This window comes from Candida parapsilosis, contig 005809 (genome assembly GCF_000182765.1).
Source record: "Candida parapsilosis strain CDC317 annotated contig 005809".
Classification (NCBI taxonomy): domain Eukaryota; kingdom Fungi; phylum Ascomycota; class Pichiomycetes; order Serinales; family Debaryomycetaceae; genus Lodderomyces; species Lodderomyces parapsilosis.
This window is the reverse complement of record NW_023503281.1, coordinates 463,091-478,012: the sequence shown is the minus strand read 5'-3', so window position 1 is coordinate 478,012 and position 14,922 is coordinate 463,091. Positions and strand designations below refer to the sequence as shown.

The 14,922-nt window shown below is 38.5% G+C and overlaps 5 protein-coding genes across 5 annotated transcripts; 2 read left to right on the top strand and 3 right to left on the bottom strand. All coding sequences in view use genetic code 12, as the record gives it.

Annotated features, from left to right (window-relative positions):
* Positions 1–48: 48 nt before the first annotated feature.
* On the bottom strand, positions 49–2,748 carry MCM2 (MCM DNA helicase complex subunit; the record flags this gene model as incomplete). The annotated part of the gene is made up of 1 exon (XM_036809108.1): positions 49–2,748. The coding sequence occupies one exon, from the start codon at positions 2,746–2,748 to the stop codon at positions 49–51; it is 2,700 nt and encodes an 899-aa protein (XP_036665777.1).
* Positions 2,749–3,746: 998 nt separating this feature from the next.
* CPAR2_202490 (uncharacterized protein) lies at positions 3,747–4,262 on the bottom strand (the record flags this gene model as incomplete). The annotated part of the gene is made up of 1 exon (XM_036809107.1): positions 3,747–4,262. One exon carries the CDS (start codon positions 4,260–4,262, stop codon positions 3,747–3,749), a length of 516 nt encoding a protein of 171 aa, XP_036665776.1.
* A 1,147-nt stretch (positions 4,263–5,409) lies between these two features.
* HGT3 (Hgt3p) lies at positions 5,410–7,314 on the top strand (the record flags this gene model as incomplete). Its single annotated transcript, XM_036809106.1, has 1 exon — positions 5,410–7,314. The coding sequence occupies one exon, from the start codon at positions 5,410–5,412 to the stop codon at positions 7,312–7,314; it is 1,905 nt and encodes a 634-aa protein (XP_036665775.1).
* A 161-nt stretch (positions 7,315–7,475) lies between these two features.
* On the bottom strand, positions 7,476–9,035 carry CPAR2_202470 (uncharacterized protein; the record flags this gene model as incomplete). Its single annotated transcript, XM_036809105.1, has 1 exon — positions 7,476–9,035. The coding sequence occupies one exon, from the start codon at positions 9,033–9,035 to the stop codon at positions 7,476–7,478; it is 1,560 nt and encodes a 519-aa protein (XP_036665774.1).
* Positions 9,036–9,229: 194 nt separating this feature from the next.
* CPAR2_202460 (uncharacterized protein) lies at positions 9,230–9,520 on the top strand (the record flags this gene model as incomplete). The annotated part of the gene is made up of 1 exon (XM_036809104.1): positions 9,230–9,520. The coding sequence occupies one exon, from the start codon at positions 9,230–9,232 to the stop codon at positions 9,518–9,520; it is 291 nt and encodes a 96-aa protein (XP_036665773.1).
* Positions 9,521–14,922: the final 5,402 nt, after the last annotated feature.

Genomic DNA, 14,922 nt, shown 5'->3' with positions numbered 1-14,922 from the left:
GATAAAGAAACAAACACCACCCATAGGCAATTACCACAAACCACCCCATCACCTAGCTCTAGTAGGCAAAGTATATTTTTGAAATTTGGCTTGTAATTGTTTCTTAACTGTAACTTTTTGAGCACCAACAAAACTATCAATACTCACTTTAATAGCTCTATTCAAATCATTTTGACTAACAAAATCACTCAATCTCATTTTGGCAAATGATTCAGCAATTCTCAAAATACTCTCCAAATGACGGACAGTTATAGGGAAGGATCCAGTTGATATACTTTCTTTTCTCAAATCAGCATACACCTTGGCAACTTTATCCATATCCATTTGATGTAATTTCGGCTGTACTTTAACTCGAGCATATTGGATATACTTGATCAATAAATCTTGCGGGATAGGTGAAATTTCTTGTTCTTTTTGTTGTTTCAATTCAGCCAATCTCTCATCTTTGGTTTTAGCTGATGCATTGGATTCAATGATATCTTCTTCATCGTCATTATTGATAACACCATCAGCATTGGCTGGATGGGATCTCATGTGGGAGTCGATTACAAAACTAGCCAACCTTTCATCTGATTCAGGATTGACCAAATCACGAACAACACACAAGATATCAAAACGGGACAAAATTGGCTCGGTTAAATTAACATTTTGTGACAAGGGTAAAGTAGAGTTGTATCTACCACCATTAGGGTTAGCAGCAGCAATAATGGCACATCGTGCTTGCAAAGTAGTGACAATACCAGCTTTTGAAACCGAAATACTTTGTTGCTCCATAGCTTCATGAATCGATGTACGATCTTGATCATTCATCTTATCAAATTCATCAATCATACACGTACCTTTATCAGCAAGCACCAATGCACCACCTTCCAACGTCCATTCGCGTGTAATGGGATCTTTTCTAACCGAAGCAGTCAACCCAACTGCTGATGCACCTTGACCAGTGGCAAACACCGCACGACTAGCCGTCTTTTCAACATATTTCAATATTTGTGACTTGGCGGTACCAGGATCCCCTAGTAACAAGACGTTGATATCACCTCTGATGGATAACTTACCATTGACATTTTTGGCAACACCACCAAATAATGAGCAAGCTATAGCAGTCTTTATGTCCTTATGGCCATAAATTGATGGTGCCATGGATGAGATAATCTTGTCAATCAACCCACGTTCACGAGATAATTTCCGGAATTCACGTTCTTCTTCTTCAGTCCAAATATTAACCAAATTGTTACCACCCATAAATGCACTACTTTCTTTTCTTCTAATAGAATTAGCTTCAATGATTGTGGCAAACACTGGGAACCCATTTTTGGCATTCAAATTACCATCGTAATTATTTTTGTAAATGCCTGTAACTTCAATCTCTTCTCCTGGTTTGGCAACATCAACTAAATCAGATAACAAGATCACTTCTCTGTGTCTCGGCAACCTACCTGCTGGTACTGTACCTGGTGCTTCTTGTAATGTTACTCTTTGATAGTTTCTGTACAAGGTCTTTTCCGAGTTCATCTTGAATGGGCCTTTGCTTTGACAATTGGTACAGAATGAAATCTTCATTTCACTATTTGAATCTTGAATGAAGGGACCTAAAACGACTCCACATTTGAGGCAATCAAACTTAACATATTTCAATTGTGGGAAGATTCCAGTTCTTCTTGTAACCACACCAGACACTTTAACCAATTGATTCAAATTGTTTTCTCTCAAATCACGCAAATTCAACAATGTGGGATACTCAATGATTCTAACATGAACTTCTTGATGAATTTGGGAGTAGTTTGGATAATGCAACTCAACTGCTTCCATAGCAACAATATCAAATATCTTTAACATTTCCTCAGGACTCGTGGCTAAGAAAATAGCCAATATAGCTTTAGAGTCGGCTAAATCCTTGTAACTTACCTCCAATGATTCTGCATTGACTTCACCCAATGTTCTCATTTTATTACCATACACGGATTCTCCATTAGCATCGGTATATTCTAAGAAGAACGATTTCAATTCACGTGCAATTGACCTGCTAACTGCTGGTTGCAAGATCCATTCGGTAATACTAGGAGCTTTTACGTCGGTTAAACTCTCCAATGACAATTCCTCACTAAATGGATCAATCTCAATATCATCCATCATATCATCGTGATCTTCATCATGTTGTTGTTGGTGTTGTCTTCTTCTTCTTCTTTGAATAGGCAAACCATACTGGTCAACTCCATCTAAATCTTCATCCTCTTCATCATCTAAAAATGCACCACCCCTTGAACGATTGGCATTATTGAGAATAGCATCTCTTCGATTTAATTGTTCATCAATTCTTCTTCTTGTTGCCGCATCCATCTCATCATATTCTTGTGTATCATCAATATTTCCATCACCTAAATCGTATTGGTCTTGTTCTGGATTGGCTCGGTAATCATTTTCCAAATTGTCCATCAAATCATCACCATCTTCTTCATCTGAGGGATTCAAGTCAGCAATATCATTTCGAATTTCTTCATCTTCGTCATCATCTAAACCTGCATCAAAAGGGATAGCTGGGGATGAGGGTAATTGTTGTTGTTGATGATGCTGTGGTGAAGAAGCTAATGGGGATGAAGGTTGATGTACCGGAGATGATCTATGATTGTATGAATGTGGTACTCCTCCTCCTCTTTGAACAATTTCATCGTCATCATCATCGTGATGTTCATTTTGTCTCTTTCTTGAACTACGTGAAGTTCTGCTATTGTACGGTGGACTGGACATGACTGTAGATTAGTGACGGAGAAGAAAAACAAGCGTGAATAAAGAAAGGAAATATGAATAACCTGTGGATGATAAAGAAAAAAAAAATTCACTACTTGATAATTTGGTGAGACGCGTATACAATTCAAATGCAATTTGATTTCCTAATTGGGATTAATTTAAAAGAGTTTGATTACGTAATGACTACAATGTGAGCGTGTACTTGGGTATGGAAATATGACACGTGATAGGACTACAAACCTCAACATTGGCCAAATGAGTGTACTTTAGTATAGTGCTATACTACACCTGGCTAGCAAAAAAGTTTGGATAAATGACAAGGCCAAACTGCAAGTTCCATGCCATTCATTTCAGGGGCCCGCAAAAAGTTGAAGTTCAAAACCGATGTCAGAAAGATAAGTTTGGACGTGCTAATGAGCTTGACATTAATTGTAGTGAAAGCAGCAAGAGCAACCAGTTGAGCTCTTTTAAACCATTGCCAGAATCTAGTACTATTCACCTGTCGTATATTATTCACAAAAGCGTGATACTTTAATTTGTTCGCCTCTGCCTTTCTCCTTTAACAATTTTGTTCTTTGATAAAAGTAACCCACAGCAAGTATTTATTGTAAGACTGTTGCAGCCTTATTGTTCTTAAAGTTGGAGTGGGAGGGTGTTTACCCAACAAAACGAACTGCAAGTATATTGTTTTGTGTAACCAATGCATAGAAACTCCGAGGGGTTGATGAATTGTGCCGTTTCAATCACTGGATACGAGAAGACTGATTTAGGGTACCAAGTATGGTATAACTTCAAGCTACTTTAGCTTACCAGTACATAATAATTTTTAGAAGCCTCCCAAAAAATACATATTCAAAATCTAGCCATTACATTTACCGTTTATAAAATTTCCTATACAATAACCATCCATTATGACAAAATTTCCCTTTATCCAAAATTAGAACAACTTGAAAAACATTTCCAATTATTAAACTTTTCCTCCCTAAGCATTATTCTGTCTAATCTGGTCCTCTGAGCAAAGGAAAGTGAGCAAAACCAATAGCACCAATGTCTTCATGATGACCTTGTCCAGGTCCATGCAAGTGACCACAAGGACAATCAAAGCTGCTACTAACTGTAATCAGTTGCAGTTGTGAATACATATGACCCAGCAGTTGTTGGCCAGTGGTAAAATGCTGTTCATTAATCATAGATACAGTGCTTGGTTTTTGAATCAAGCCATCATAAGAGTTTGTAGTTGTTAGGGGGGTGAATGTACCCTTCAATGAGTCGTGATGCAATGTGGTTGAAGAGCAACTTTGTTTACCCTGTTGTTGTTGCTGAGCTGACAGAGCTGACATTGTAATTGGTTGTTGCAGTTGCAGCTGATGATGAAGAGGTTGTTGTTGTTGGTGCTGTTGTTGTTGCAATTTGAGTCTTTTTGGCTCAGGATCAACCGAAACCTCTAGTTTGTGTATGTGTTTTAAAACGGGTTCCAGCACCACAACCGGAGAATTTTGGGCGTATTTATACATTTCTTGTAGAGCTTGGGGGTTAGAATTAGAGAGTAGATGAGTTTTTTTTTATCTTTTGTTTCCTTTTTTTTTTTTTTTTTTTTTCCTTTGAACTGCTTCGTTCTCGGAGTCGCAAGCACAACGTGGGTGGGGGCGGCCAAACAAAACCATTCCCCTCCTTTTCTACCCAAAAGAAGAAAGAACTCTTGTTTACAATATATCCACATTTGGTTCTTTCTTGCACAGTACAGAATGTTTCAGCGTTCAGGTGTGATTCAAATCTCATCGACGTGATTGTAAAGAATAGGAGCGGGGAACAAAAGGTCACCACATCATCAGTCCAAATATAGTGAATGCAAGATCATTATTAATATGCACAATAAAGTAGGTACACCGCTACTAAAAAAGAAATCTTTTCTTTGGCACGTGCTGAACTTTTTTTTGGAAAAGAATATTCTACACAAGCCGCATGTTACTTTTGGTGATGCAACAAAATAAGGTTAGAAAAGAAGTTGAAGTGGACCCTTTCCAACTCAAAACCCGTACGTGGAACCGTCCTATCCCAATAGGGGTTGTTTGGCCCTGTATTCTGTTCAAATCTGAACACACTGGGGACCGCAATACGAAGAAACACCTGGGACTGAATGGTACCGTGACCAAAGCTACTCCGAAATTGCCGAGTCTCGTATAATCCATACCCAGAGTGGCTTGACCATCAGACATATAGGTTTGTCATCCAATTTTTGGCTTCTACTTTGTTTACAAAACAATCGGCATTGCAGTAGTTAGTTTCTAGAATTGGGCCAGTTACCCCTCATAGATGATGAGTGATTATGCCACTAAACCAAGAAAACGACAATTCTTTATTGTCTATTGTTGTTTGCATGCTTGAATGTTTGTTTATATAAGATTTAGATAAAGTCGTGTAAATGATACCAAAAACTTGCTGAAAGTATGCCGAATTATTTCCAAAATAGAATCTTTCTATTTTCTTTCTCCCAAATATTATCAATCGATACTGATTTGACAAAATTTGAGCTGACAACTCAATTCACACTAATAGACCACATAACTGTACTGATCAGTACTTAATGACGACAATATAAAGAGACTCACCATTACTAACATTCATTTCTGTTAAAACCAATTAATAGATCCCTCAGATAAGATGCAACCTCATGAACATATCCAAATCAAAGAATCTTTTCTTGTTGGAAAAGCATTGTTGATCTTCACATCTGTATTTGTTTCCCTTGGGGTGTTTTTGTTTGGATTTGAACAAGGGTTAATGTCATCGTTGATTACCAATAATTACTTTAAACTTTACTATGACAATCCAACTCCAGCGGAAATTGGTATTATGATTGCAATTCTTGAGATTGGTGCTTTATTTTCTTCGTTTGTGGCAGGAAGAGTAGGTGACTTGGTGGGGAGAAAGAAAACCATCCGGTATGGATCTTTTATATTTGTTGTTGGTGCTTTAATTCAATTCTTATCTCCCGATATTTGGATCTTGAGCGGTGGCAGATTGATAGGTGGTGTTGCCATTGGATTTCTCACTACGATTGTTCCCTGTTACCAATCAGAGATTAGTCCTCCAACCGATAGGGGGTTCTATGCTTGTGCCGAGTTTACTGGAAACATTATTGGATACGGTGCTAGTATATGGGTTGATTATGGTTTTTCATTTTTGGAAAGTGATGCCAGTTGGAGAAGTCCCCTCTTTGTGCAATTTTCCATGGGTGTATTGCTTTGGTTAGGAACTTTTGTTATAGTGGAAACACCACGTTGGTTATTGAATCACGACCATGATTTGGAAGGCATGATTGTTATTGCTGATATGTATGCTGATGGTGATGTTGAAGATGAACACGCCAGAAACGAGTACAGAAACATCAAAGAAAGTGTATTGATTGATAGAATTGAAGGCGGGGAAAGATCATATCAATACTTGTTCAAACGGTACGCCAAGAGATTATCAGTTGCTTGTTTTGGATTATTATTTAGTCAATTAAATGGTATCAATTTGATTTCCTACTACGCGCCAATGATTTTTGAAAGTGCTGGTTGGGTTGGTAGAAAAGCCATTTTCATGACAGGAATCAATTCCATCATTTACATTTTAAGCACAATTCCACCGTGGTACTTGGTTGATTCATGGGGCAGAAAACCATTGTTGATGCTGGGAGCATTGTTGATGGGTGTTCCCCTCTACTTGGCGGGCTACTCTTTGTACTTGAATAATGATTACACTGCAGCCGTTGTTGTTACATGTATCATCATCGCTAATGCGGCATTTGGCTACTCGTGGGGTGGTATTGGGTGGCTCTTACCCTCAGAGATTTTGCCACTTCCAGTCAGATCCAAGGGTGCCGCTATTGCAACCGCCACCAATTGGCTTTCAAATTTTGTGGTTGGATTAGTATCACCAATCTTGTTGGACCAAATCAAATGGAAAACATACTTGATTCCTGCCTCATTTTGTATGTTGTCATTCTTTGCTGTGTGGTATTTGTTTCCTGAAACTAAAGGTTTGACTTTGGAAGACATGGGATCGGTCTTTGATGATAAATCATCCATATTTTCCTATCATGCAGCAGGCACTAATGGCAATGGCGGCGGTAGTAGCAGTGGCATTAGTATCCATTCAAGCTCCAACTATGGCTCAACTCAAGAGCGAAGATTATCCAATGCCGAGTTTGTCACAGATTCAGTACAAACAGCAGCTTCAATGGCTAGAAATCCAGCAACCATGCGTCCGGAATTGGATGATAATATAATTGCCGGAGCTAGCAGTCCGGCTCACCTTTCTTCAGGTGGACCTTCATCTTCAATCAAACCAGTTAAATCAGATGGTACTTCAACGGCATCTATCGATGGATCAGCCTATGCTGCAGATGCTATTATTCAAGAAATCGAACCACCTGCATTTGAGGATATTTTAATGTTTAAAGTTAAGGAACAATCGCGACCATTCTTTTTCGTTGAGTGGTTTACTCGGTCACAAAAGAAGAAGCAAAAGAAGAGGACCACTGATGAAGAAAGTAGATTATTACAAACAGATACAGTATAGATTAGTACAAACAGAGTAAAGCTATTTATTCGAACATTATACAAAGTAGGTATAACTTGTATAAAAGGCCAATATTTAAACTTATTTAAACACCCAGATTTACTGGATATTTGTATCTTTCATCGTCCATTAAAATATCTATATTTCCTGCCCCATCTACCTTATTGTAAATGAATATCCATTTCAATGGCCTTCAGCAGCGTCTTCTCCACTGGTTTCCCCAGTTGAGTCAATTTCCTCTCTTCAAATAATTTCTTTAATTCACGTTCAATTTCAGGTATCAAATACTCGTAATCACACGATCTTGATCTAACTCGAGATTCACGTAACAACCGCTCAGCTTTGTCATAGTTTGACAAGTGCAAGTTTACCACCCCCAATCCATAAGTGGCCAATGCTACAGTTTCATTAATTTCATTGTGTTGCTTCGTAATTTCCTGAGGGATTGATTTGGCAAATTGCAAAACCGACTCATAAGACTTGATTGCTAATTGAATACAAATTTGTCGTGATTGTGATACTTTGGCAAAAAGTTCTTGGTCATGAGAAGGCACTTTTGCCTTTAATATCTCTTGTGTTGATTTATCTTGCTTCAACTCGACATCGTTTGATAATTTGGAGTAATCGATATTAGCAAGCTCTGCAAATTTCTTCTTCATCGCAATCTCTTGCGCTTCCAACTCCTCTGCTTGCATATACAATAACGAGCCCAAATTACATTGTGACAAGAGCATCTTTCCATGTTCAACATCAGCCAAGAGCATGGACTCAGTCATGGCAATCTTTACTTTTGAAGCCATTGCCAAATCTCCAGTTGATATGCAAATGGCACTAAGTAAATCCATAGCGTTGAAAAATTCATCAGTAAATGGTTCCCAAACCTCTGGTGTTTTTTTGATACTGGCAATTTCCTTTCCTGATTCATCATTGATTAAAATTGAGTCATTGTCCAAGGTTGCTGTAAATTTATTTGGTTCTTGTTTATCCTTCTCATCAGGATTGAGCTTGGTGACCAAGTTCAACTTTCCTGCTGAGCCTCCCAATTTGTTGACTTCATCTTGAGCAATAATCAAATGAGTAACCAAGATTGCCTTACATAAAGCAGGATTATTCTTGTTCAATTCAACCAACTTAATAGCAATCCTCAAATCCTTTTGAATCAAATGCCGTCTCAAATCTCTGCTTATGAGTCTTATAGAATCTTTTGAATCAATTGGTTTTGCCGTCAATACACTCAAATACAATGTAGCAATCTCATTATAGACAAATGCTGCATCACTCATCATCCCCAATCGTTCGAACATTTCCCCGATTTTTAATTGCACACCGGTATATTCATCACACAATGGATCCATACCAATTTCTTTGCAATGTTCCAATGCTTCAAGATAATATTTCAATGCAAGTTGATAATCATGTTCACCACGATCACTTTCAGCCCAAAGTCCCTTTCGCAAAATCTTGGCCACTGAACTGGGGAAGGTATGTTTTGGCCACCACATATAGTAGGCGTACCCTGTGATCATAGTAATGCCAAGGGTTGCATAAAGGAATTTTCTAAACAATGATGTTTTTGGAGACGGATTGTAACTGGCATAAGTTTGGTTATAGTTGTACTGCGAGTAGCACCGTTTCGAGTTCGAGGATGCCGTTCTGGAGCAACGATGAATGCACCTAACTCGATTGGCAGCATATCGTGACATGCTTATTCGACTGATCATCTTTGAAGAACGGCAATCTATGGCGTAAAGCAATGATGATTGTATGATTCCTTGATTTTCCAGAAGTCATGCGAAGAAATTATGAAACTTCAAACTTCGCGCCTGACTTTCTTGAGGACACAATCTTTCTTTGCCCCAGGAATCATCTCCGGACTCTGAGAACCCTTTTTATCATCAATCATCATCGTCAAACCATGTCCAATATCCTATCAGTGTTTAACCCACCCCCACCACGAGATATACCCGAGAAAGAATATATATATTGTTTACCATGTACCGCCATCCAAGCAGCAGTTGGATTAGGTCTCGGATTTGTGCTTCGTTCACCAAATCAATTCAAGGATCCAGTTACAGGGAAAATAGATCTTGTGAAGAACCCCCTTTGGTGGCAGCGGTCGGTCAGAAGTGCAGGATTTATACTTTTGGCATTGGGGGCTTATCGTGCTGGTGAAGTTGTAAAAGCCGTATTTCAAAAGAAGTTTTGAAATAGTGTTTGCTGAGTAGATGAATGGAGTTACTTTTGAGGATTGAGGAAGTGGGAACCAGCTGCTGCTTGATGCTTCTCACGATGGGGAAATTTAGACAACGGGGCGAGTATTTTGCACAATCCAGCGAACGGAATGGGGAGGGAATGGAGGGGCGGATTCAGCCATTGGGAACGAGTGACCTTAGTGGTATATCAATACTTTGTGTGGAGTGAGTGCTAGTAAAGGCTGTAACTTTGGAACAAAGGGTAAGCAATTAACAATAAGAAGATTGGGCTTGTATATATGTAACTCCTAGAGGAAAGAAATTTAGTCTATTTCGGTTCGGAGGGTATTGTATTGTTCTGTCGTGTGCTCTGGCATAATCAGTTGAGCTGAGAATAGGCCATTTTTTGAGCTGCCTTTCTATTGGCAACGCGTAATTTAAACTAGAATCAGAGACGGCAACCGTACACACTCGTCAACAACCCTAGACAAATATATGCTCTTGAACAAAGTACGAGATACTACAGACGACTTTTTCCCCGACAGGAATTTTGAATGGTCGCTTTTAGTGGCACGTGGAATCTCATCTCTGTTTGTTCCCTAAAATAGAGATCTGGACAATGAATGCGGAGTTCAAATTTTGGCTTTCAAGGTTTAAGCAAATGCACCCATATTGTAGTATCCATTCGGGTAAACTGCCTACAACTTCCATAGTTTTACTATTCCAACTCACCAAGCTCAACCGATGTTACCTTACCATTTCTGAATTCAGAAATGGTGAATGCCAAAACACTAGCCATTACCTATTGACTGGCATGAACATCACTTGAAAAACTGGTGATGCAAAATGCAACGGTTCTGCGCACGTGCACATTCTCCGCATTCGACTAAGCTTTACAACCACCATGCCGAGTATTGAAAAAGATCGATCAATTCAACGTGAGCACTCTCTTCAGAAAAGAAGGAACCTTGGTTTTTTCAATTACCGTAGCTGTGCTATATTATTGTTCTCACTTACACTAAAATATTATCCACTAAATGAGATACACGCAAGACGTTTCAAAACTAATGCATCGAATGCAAGGGGGACAACTCTATTACTTGTCCAAGCACCCTAAACCATACTTAGAATAGTATTAATAGTAAGGAAATTTTCAAAAAAAAAAAAAGAAGAATAATATTTCCGATTGTACCCGCCCAACATAACCAAACACAAATTGCGTGGAGTACCAACCAAAATTTCGAAGCAACAATTTCGTAGTTTTCAAAAACTGTCAGCCTCTTCCATAAGCTTACGCTAGCAGGGGCTCTAAAATTACGTGAAGTGTATCTGCGTGTGTCTTAAGAAGTGATACGGTTATGTTTATAGAGGAAAGAGGGTAACCAAAAGGACAATTGAACTTTACCAATGCAGTTAGAGGTTAGGTAACACGCAATTCAGCTGGTGGTGTATTTAGCCTATTGTTCGACGTATGGTGGGTAAAATTGTAATTTGATTCATCTTTATAGGATTTAAAGAATTTACTGGCTAACATAGTCATATCAATAGGAACGTATGTAAGCTGCTTATTAATGCTATTACTAATCTTAGGTAATACCAAGATTGTCAGAAAGCAAAGGAGACACAAACTTGTTCAAAGAGAAATAAACAATAGGTAGCTCGTTATTGCGAAACATTTTATTGGCTAGCGAGTACAAAGTTGGGGAAGGAAAAAAAACAAATACTTGAGTTGACAGTTCCAGATGCAGGAAACTGATATGGACGATATGCTGATAAGCAATGGTGGTAGATCTGGAAACCAAACCATTATTATAGATGTATGACAAAGGATTAGATTAGCTATTCAAAAGTTAAAGCTTCGAAAGGGAGAGCATTTCATTTGTGTGCAATCAACAACAGGTTAGATTTTTTTTTTTACTCTCATTCTTGACATACAATGACACAAAGCATTTATCCTTTATCACACAAACTCGGAAAGTGACGGTGGAAAGCCGCACGAACTTTTTATTGAGATGGTCAAAATTAGTTTGGATTTCATTCAAAAAAACCTAAAACATCGTGCTCTAAACTTATTGATGACTGACATCGATGTTGATCTACTGAGTTCTCTCTCTCTACTAGTACAAAAGGACACGATGCCGACTTGGAAGAGGAATCATCAAAAAGTACCAATCCGGTGCAATTTTAATGTTGATGTAAGCTGAACAATAGACAAACGTCCGAAACAAGAACATAAAAAAACCTCGTGAATTCAACAAAGACAACTTTTTGTTTATTGTTGAAAAAAGTACCTAAACTTGAACAGGTGAGCTCTGATGTAGAAACTTGTCTAAATCCACCTTTTCTAATTCCATTTTACCTTTTTCCGATACCATAGGTTGAGCAAACTCAATTTCGACCTTTTCTTTGTGGTTTAAACTTTATTTCTTGTGCAAGAGATATCATGATTAACTCATTTTCTACAGCATCCAGAGGTGCTGATGCACTATGCATGCAATAGATGGAAGGCTACTTTCCGGAAAAGAAACAATAAGGGTGTTACGCTGCCATACAAACTACTTGTGTAAGGTTGTCAAATCATGATGAATCGCAGTCTCCTATTTAGACACAGCTACTTTTGTAACTACATATCTAAATTTACTCTTCAAGCTAAAACTTTATTGCGTCGTGGGCAATGCTTTTTAATAAGTGGCTTATCTGCAATGACGTACTTGATAGCACACCTATGGCTTAGTTGACGTAAAAGTGGGGACGAGCAAAATAATGACCAAAAGTGTTGTGATTGCGCACAAATACGAGCCAAGCTCAACAACAACCCCCCCACTTGATTACCCAACAACTCTTTAGTAAACCATCTTTCGCTCCACTTTTTGCACAATGGAGGGGAAAGTGAGGGGCCTGAATGAGAGGGGGAGGAGGGGGTTCACACACACATACACACGACAAAGCAAGAGTGAAACAAAAACAAACTCAACAAAAAGTTGTATAGTTATTGTTCGTTTTGGTTATGAGCTTCGCTGATCTTATATTTTGCAAAGTTTTGTTTGTCACTGTAAAGGCAACTTCGAAAGAGAAAAAAGAAATAAAATATCAGGCCACTGGCAAGAAACTTCTAACCCATCATTCGTGAAGAGAACAATGAAATTATATCCAACAATATAGCCCTTGGTACATTGTGTGTGGAATGAGCAAACACTCCACTAAATGGTTATGAGCCTTTTTTTCTTTTCTTTTCTCTCACCGGTTGTAGATTGCGAAGAGTCTTGAGGTCGCACAATGTCGGTTACAAGAGTATTTTTGCATTTGTGCAAAGTACAATCTTTGTGTGCCCATGACATAGGTACACGAGAACAATAGGAACAAGAGGAACAAATGGAGGCTCAACCTTATTACAACTGAGTGTAAATTGCAACGTTTTGAGTGCATTGGTACATGGTTGCATTGAAAAAGGGGAACACCAAGAGCGCAAAGAAGGAAGGGTTAGTTCATGGCTCAACACTTTTAATTCAGTAGCTCAACTCTGTGGCGTCTTTTTGTTCACTAGACCTGCATTAAGACTTAAGTATCTGAGATTCCCAACGTTCAAATTAGTGCAGCAGTACGTGGTAATTTCTTGGGGGTTTGTGTTGGGAAGATCGTCCTTATCGTGACGCCTTAGATGCTGAAACGCCGTGTTTTTCTTGAACCCACACACTAAAAAAAATCTCTTGGTTCTTCCGGCAGCCACGAAAACGGATTATCTCTATGTAAGAAGGGTTGCTCAGTGTGTAATGCACACCCAATTCAGAGACGGCGACTTTGTTTCTACTTTCCCTGTAAAGCGATCTCATGATCGAATTTTGTCCCAAATTGAAAGGAATTCAATGCATGACTGTCTTCGGACAAACTGGAACGTTGAAAGTTTAACGATGAGAGGAAATTAAATCAAAAAAAAGTATTCGGTGCGTTATCGGCAATGAAGTTTAACTGCAAAAATTATAATTCTCGCTTTGATGTAATGCTTGTGAAATTTAATTGATCCGGCGTAAACAGAGATTTTACGTGAACCCATGCACCAACATTGCTAACACAATTTGCTGCGAAATACTGGACCCCAAACTTCTGAGTGGGCTCAGAGGGGGTTACTTCAGTGGTTAAAAAAAACCTTGCTTCTCTTAAACTAACTCTTCAAACCAAGGCCAAATTTCCATCTTTCCCCGGCCAAGCAAATAATGCACAACATGTAAAGTCATACCACCACTAAAACCCAGCACCACACAACGACAGACAATTCAACAACGAAGAATCTATCCTCAACTAGGCCTCAAACTATGCAATGGTTAATCGGTTTAAGAAACCTTTGTAAAATTTCATAACCAAAAAAACTTTTGACTTTATACACGACCAGTGGTGAAAGTTATTGTTATCATTGCTATTGTTCGTAGTTTTAAACTGCACCAGGGTCAAATTTTGTACACGATGTCAAGCTCTCTACCTCTCCCCACTCCTGAAACGGCATAGCAATTGACTCTGTTTGGAAGGGCAAGTAGTAAAAGAAGCCTTTTTCTTCAAAACCATAATGACTCTGGAAAAAAAGATCAAAACACTGATGGCATGTGACAGATGTGAAGAGAAAAACAAAAATCGAAAATAAGCTTTTCTAGCGCGTCTTGCCACGCCCATCCCAAAGAGTTCATTCCTCTAGTGAAGAGAAATACGCAATGCTTTTTCGACCGGTCGCTGCGGCCTTTTAGGCATTTTTTGTCTTTGCCTTTGCTCTTAGCTTACACACCGTTTGTGGTGGATCTATATGCAGAATAATACCAAGGAGTATTTGGGTTTTTGTACACAAAATTCCTATTTGTGTATCCAAATATTGACTTTTGATCGGTCCTGATAAAAAAACAATAGTTGTCTGAAAGAAAGCTTCACAATTGTTCTTAAGAACAAACCGCCTGGAAAAGGAAATTGACACATAAAGCCTACTCTCATTTATTCTTCAGTAACAAAAATGGTGAAAACGACATGCAGTAAATTTTTCCAATTATATTGTCCCCTGTGCATGTCACGCACCATTACACAAAAAGATCATGTGTGTCGTCTACTGTCCTCAATTGCTAGTTTATTGTGAGGGGAAGCAATGAACAAAATATGGTAGCTGTTCATTTAGAATAGGTCTAATTTTAGACGAAGTACATTTCAAGTATGCCCTTAACCGCCACAAGTCTTTCTTTTTTTTTTCCAAGAAGTTTGTGCGATACTAAACAGTACATGCACATAAGGAAAACAGAAGATTGAGTTGGTTTCATTTTGAAAAAAATACGAGGAGATTTACTGTTAGATTTTGTCTTGAAATACACTGCCCCCCTTTTCTTTTCTTTTAAGTGCTACTGCATCATTTCAACCATTCGATTAAGCGAACCCCACCTACATTGCT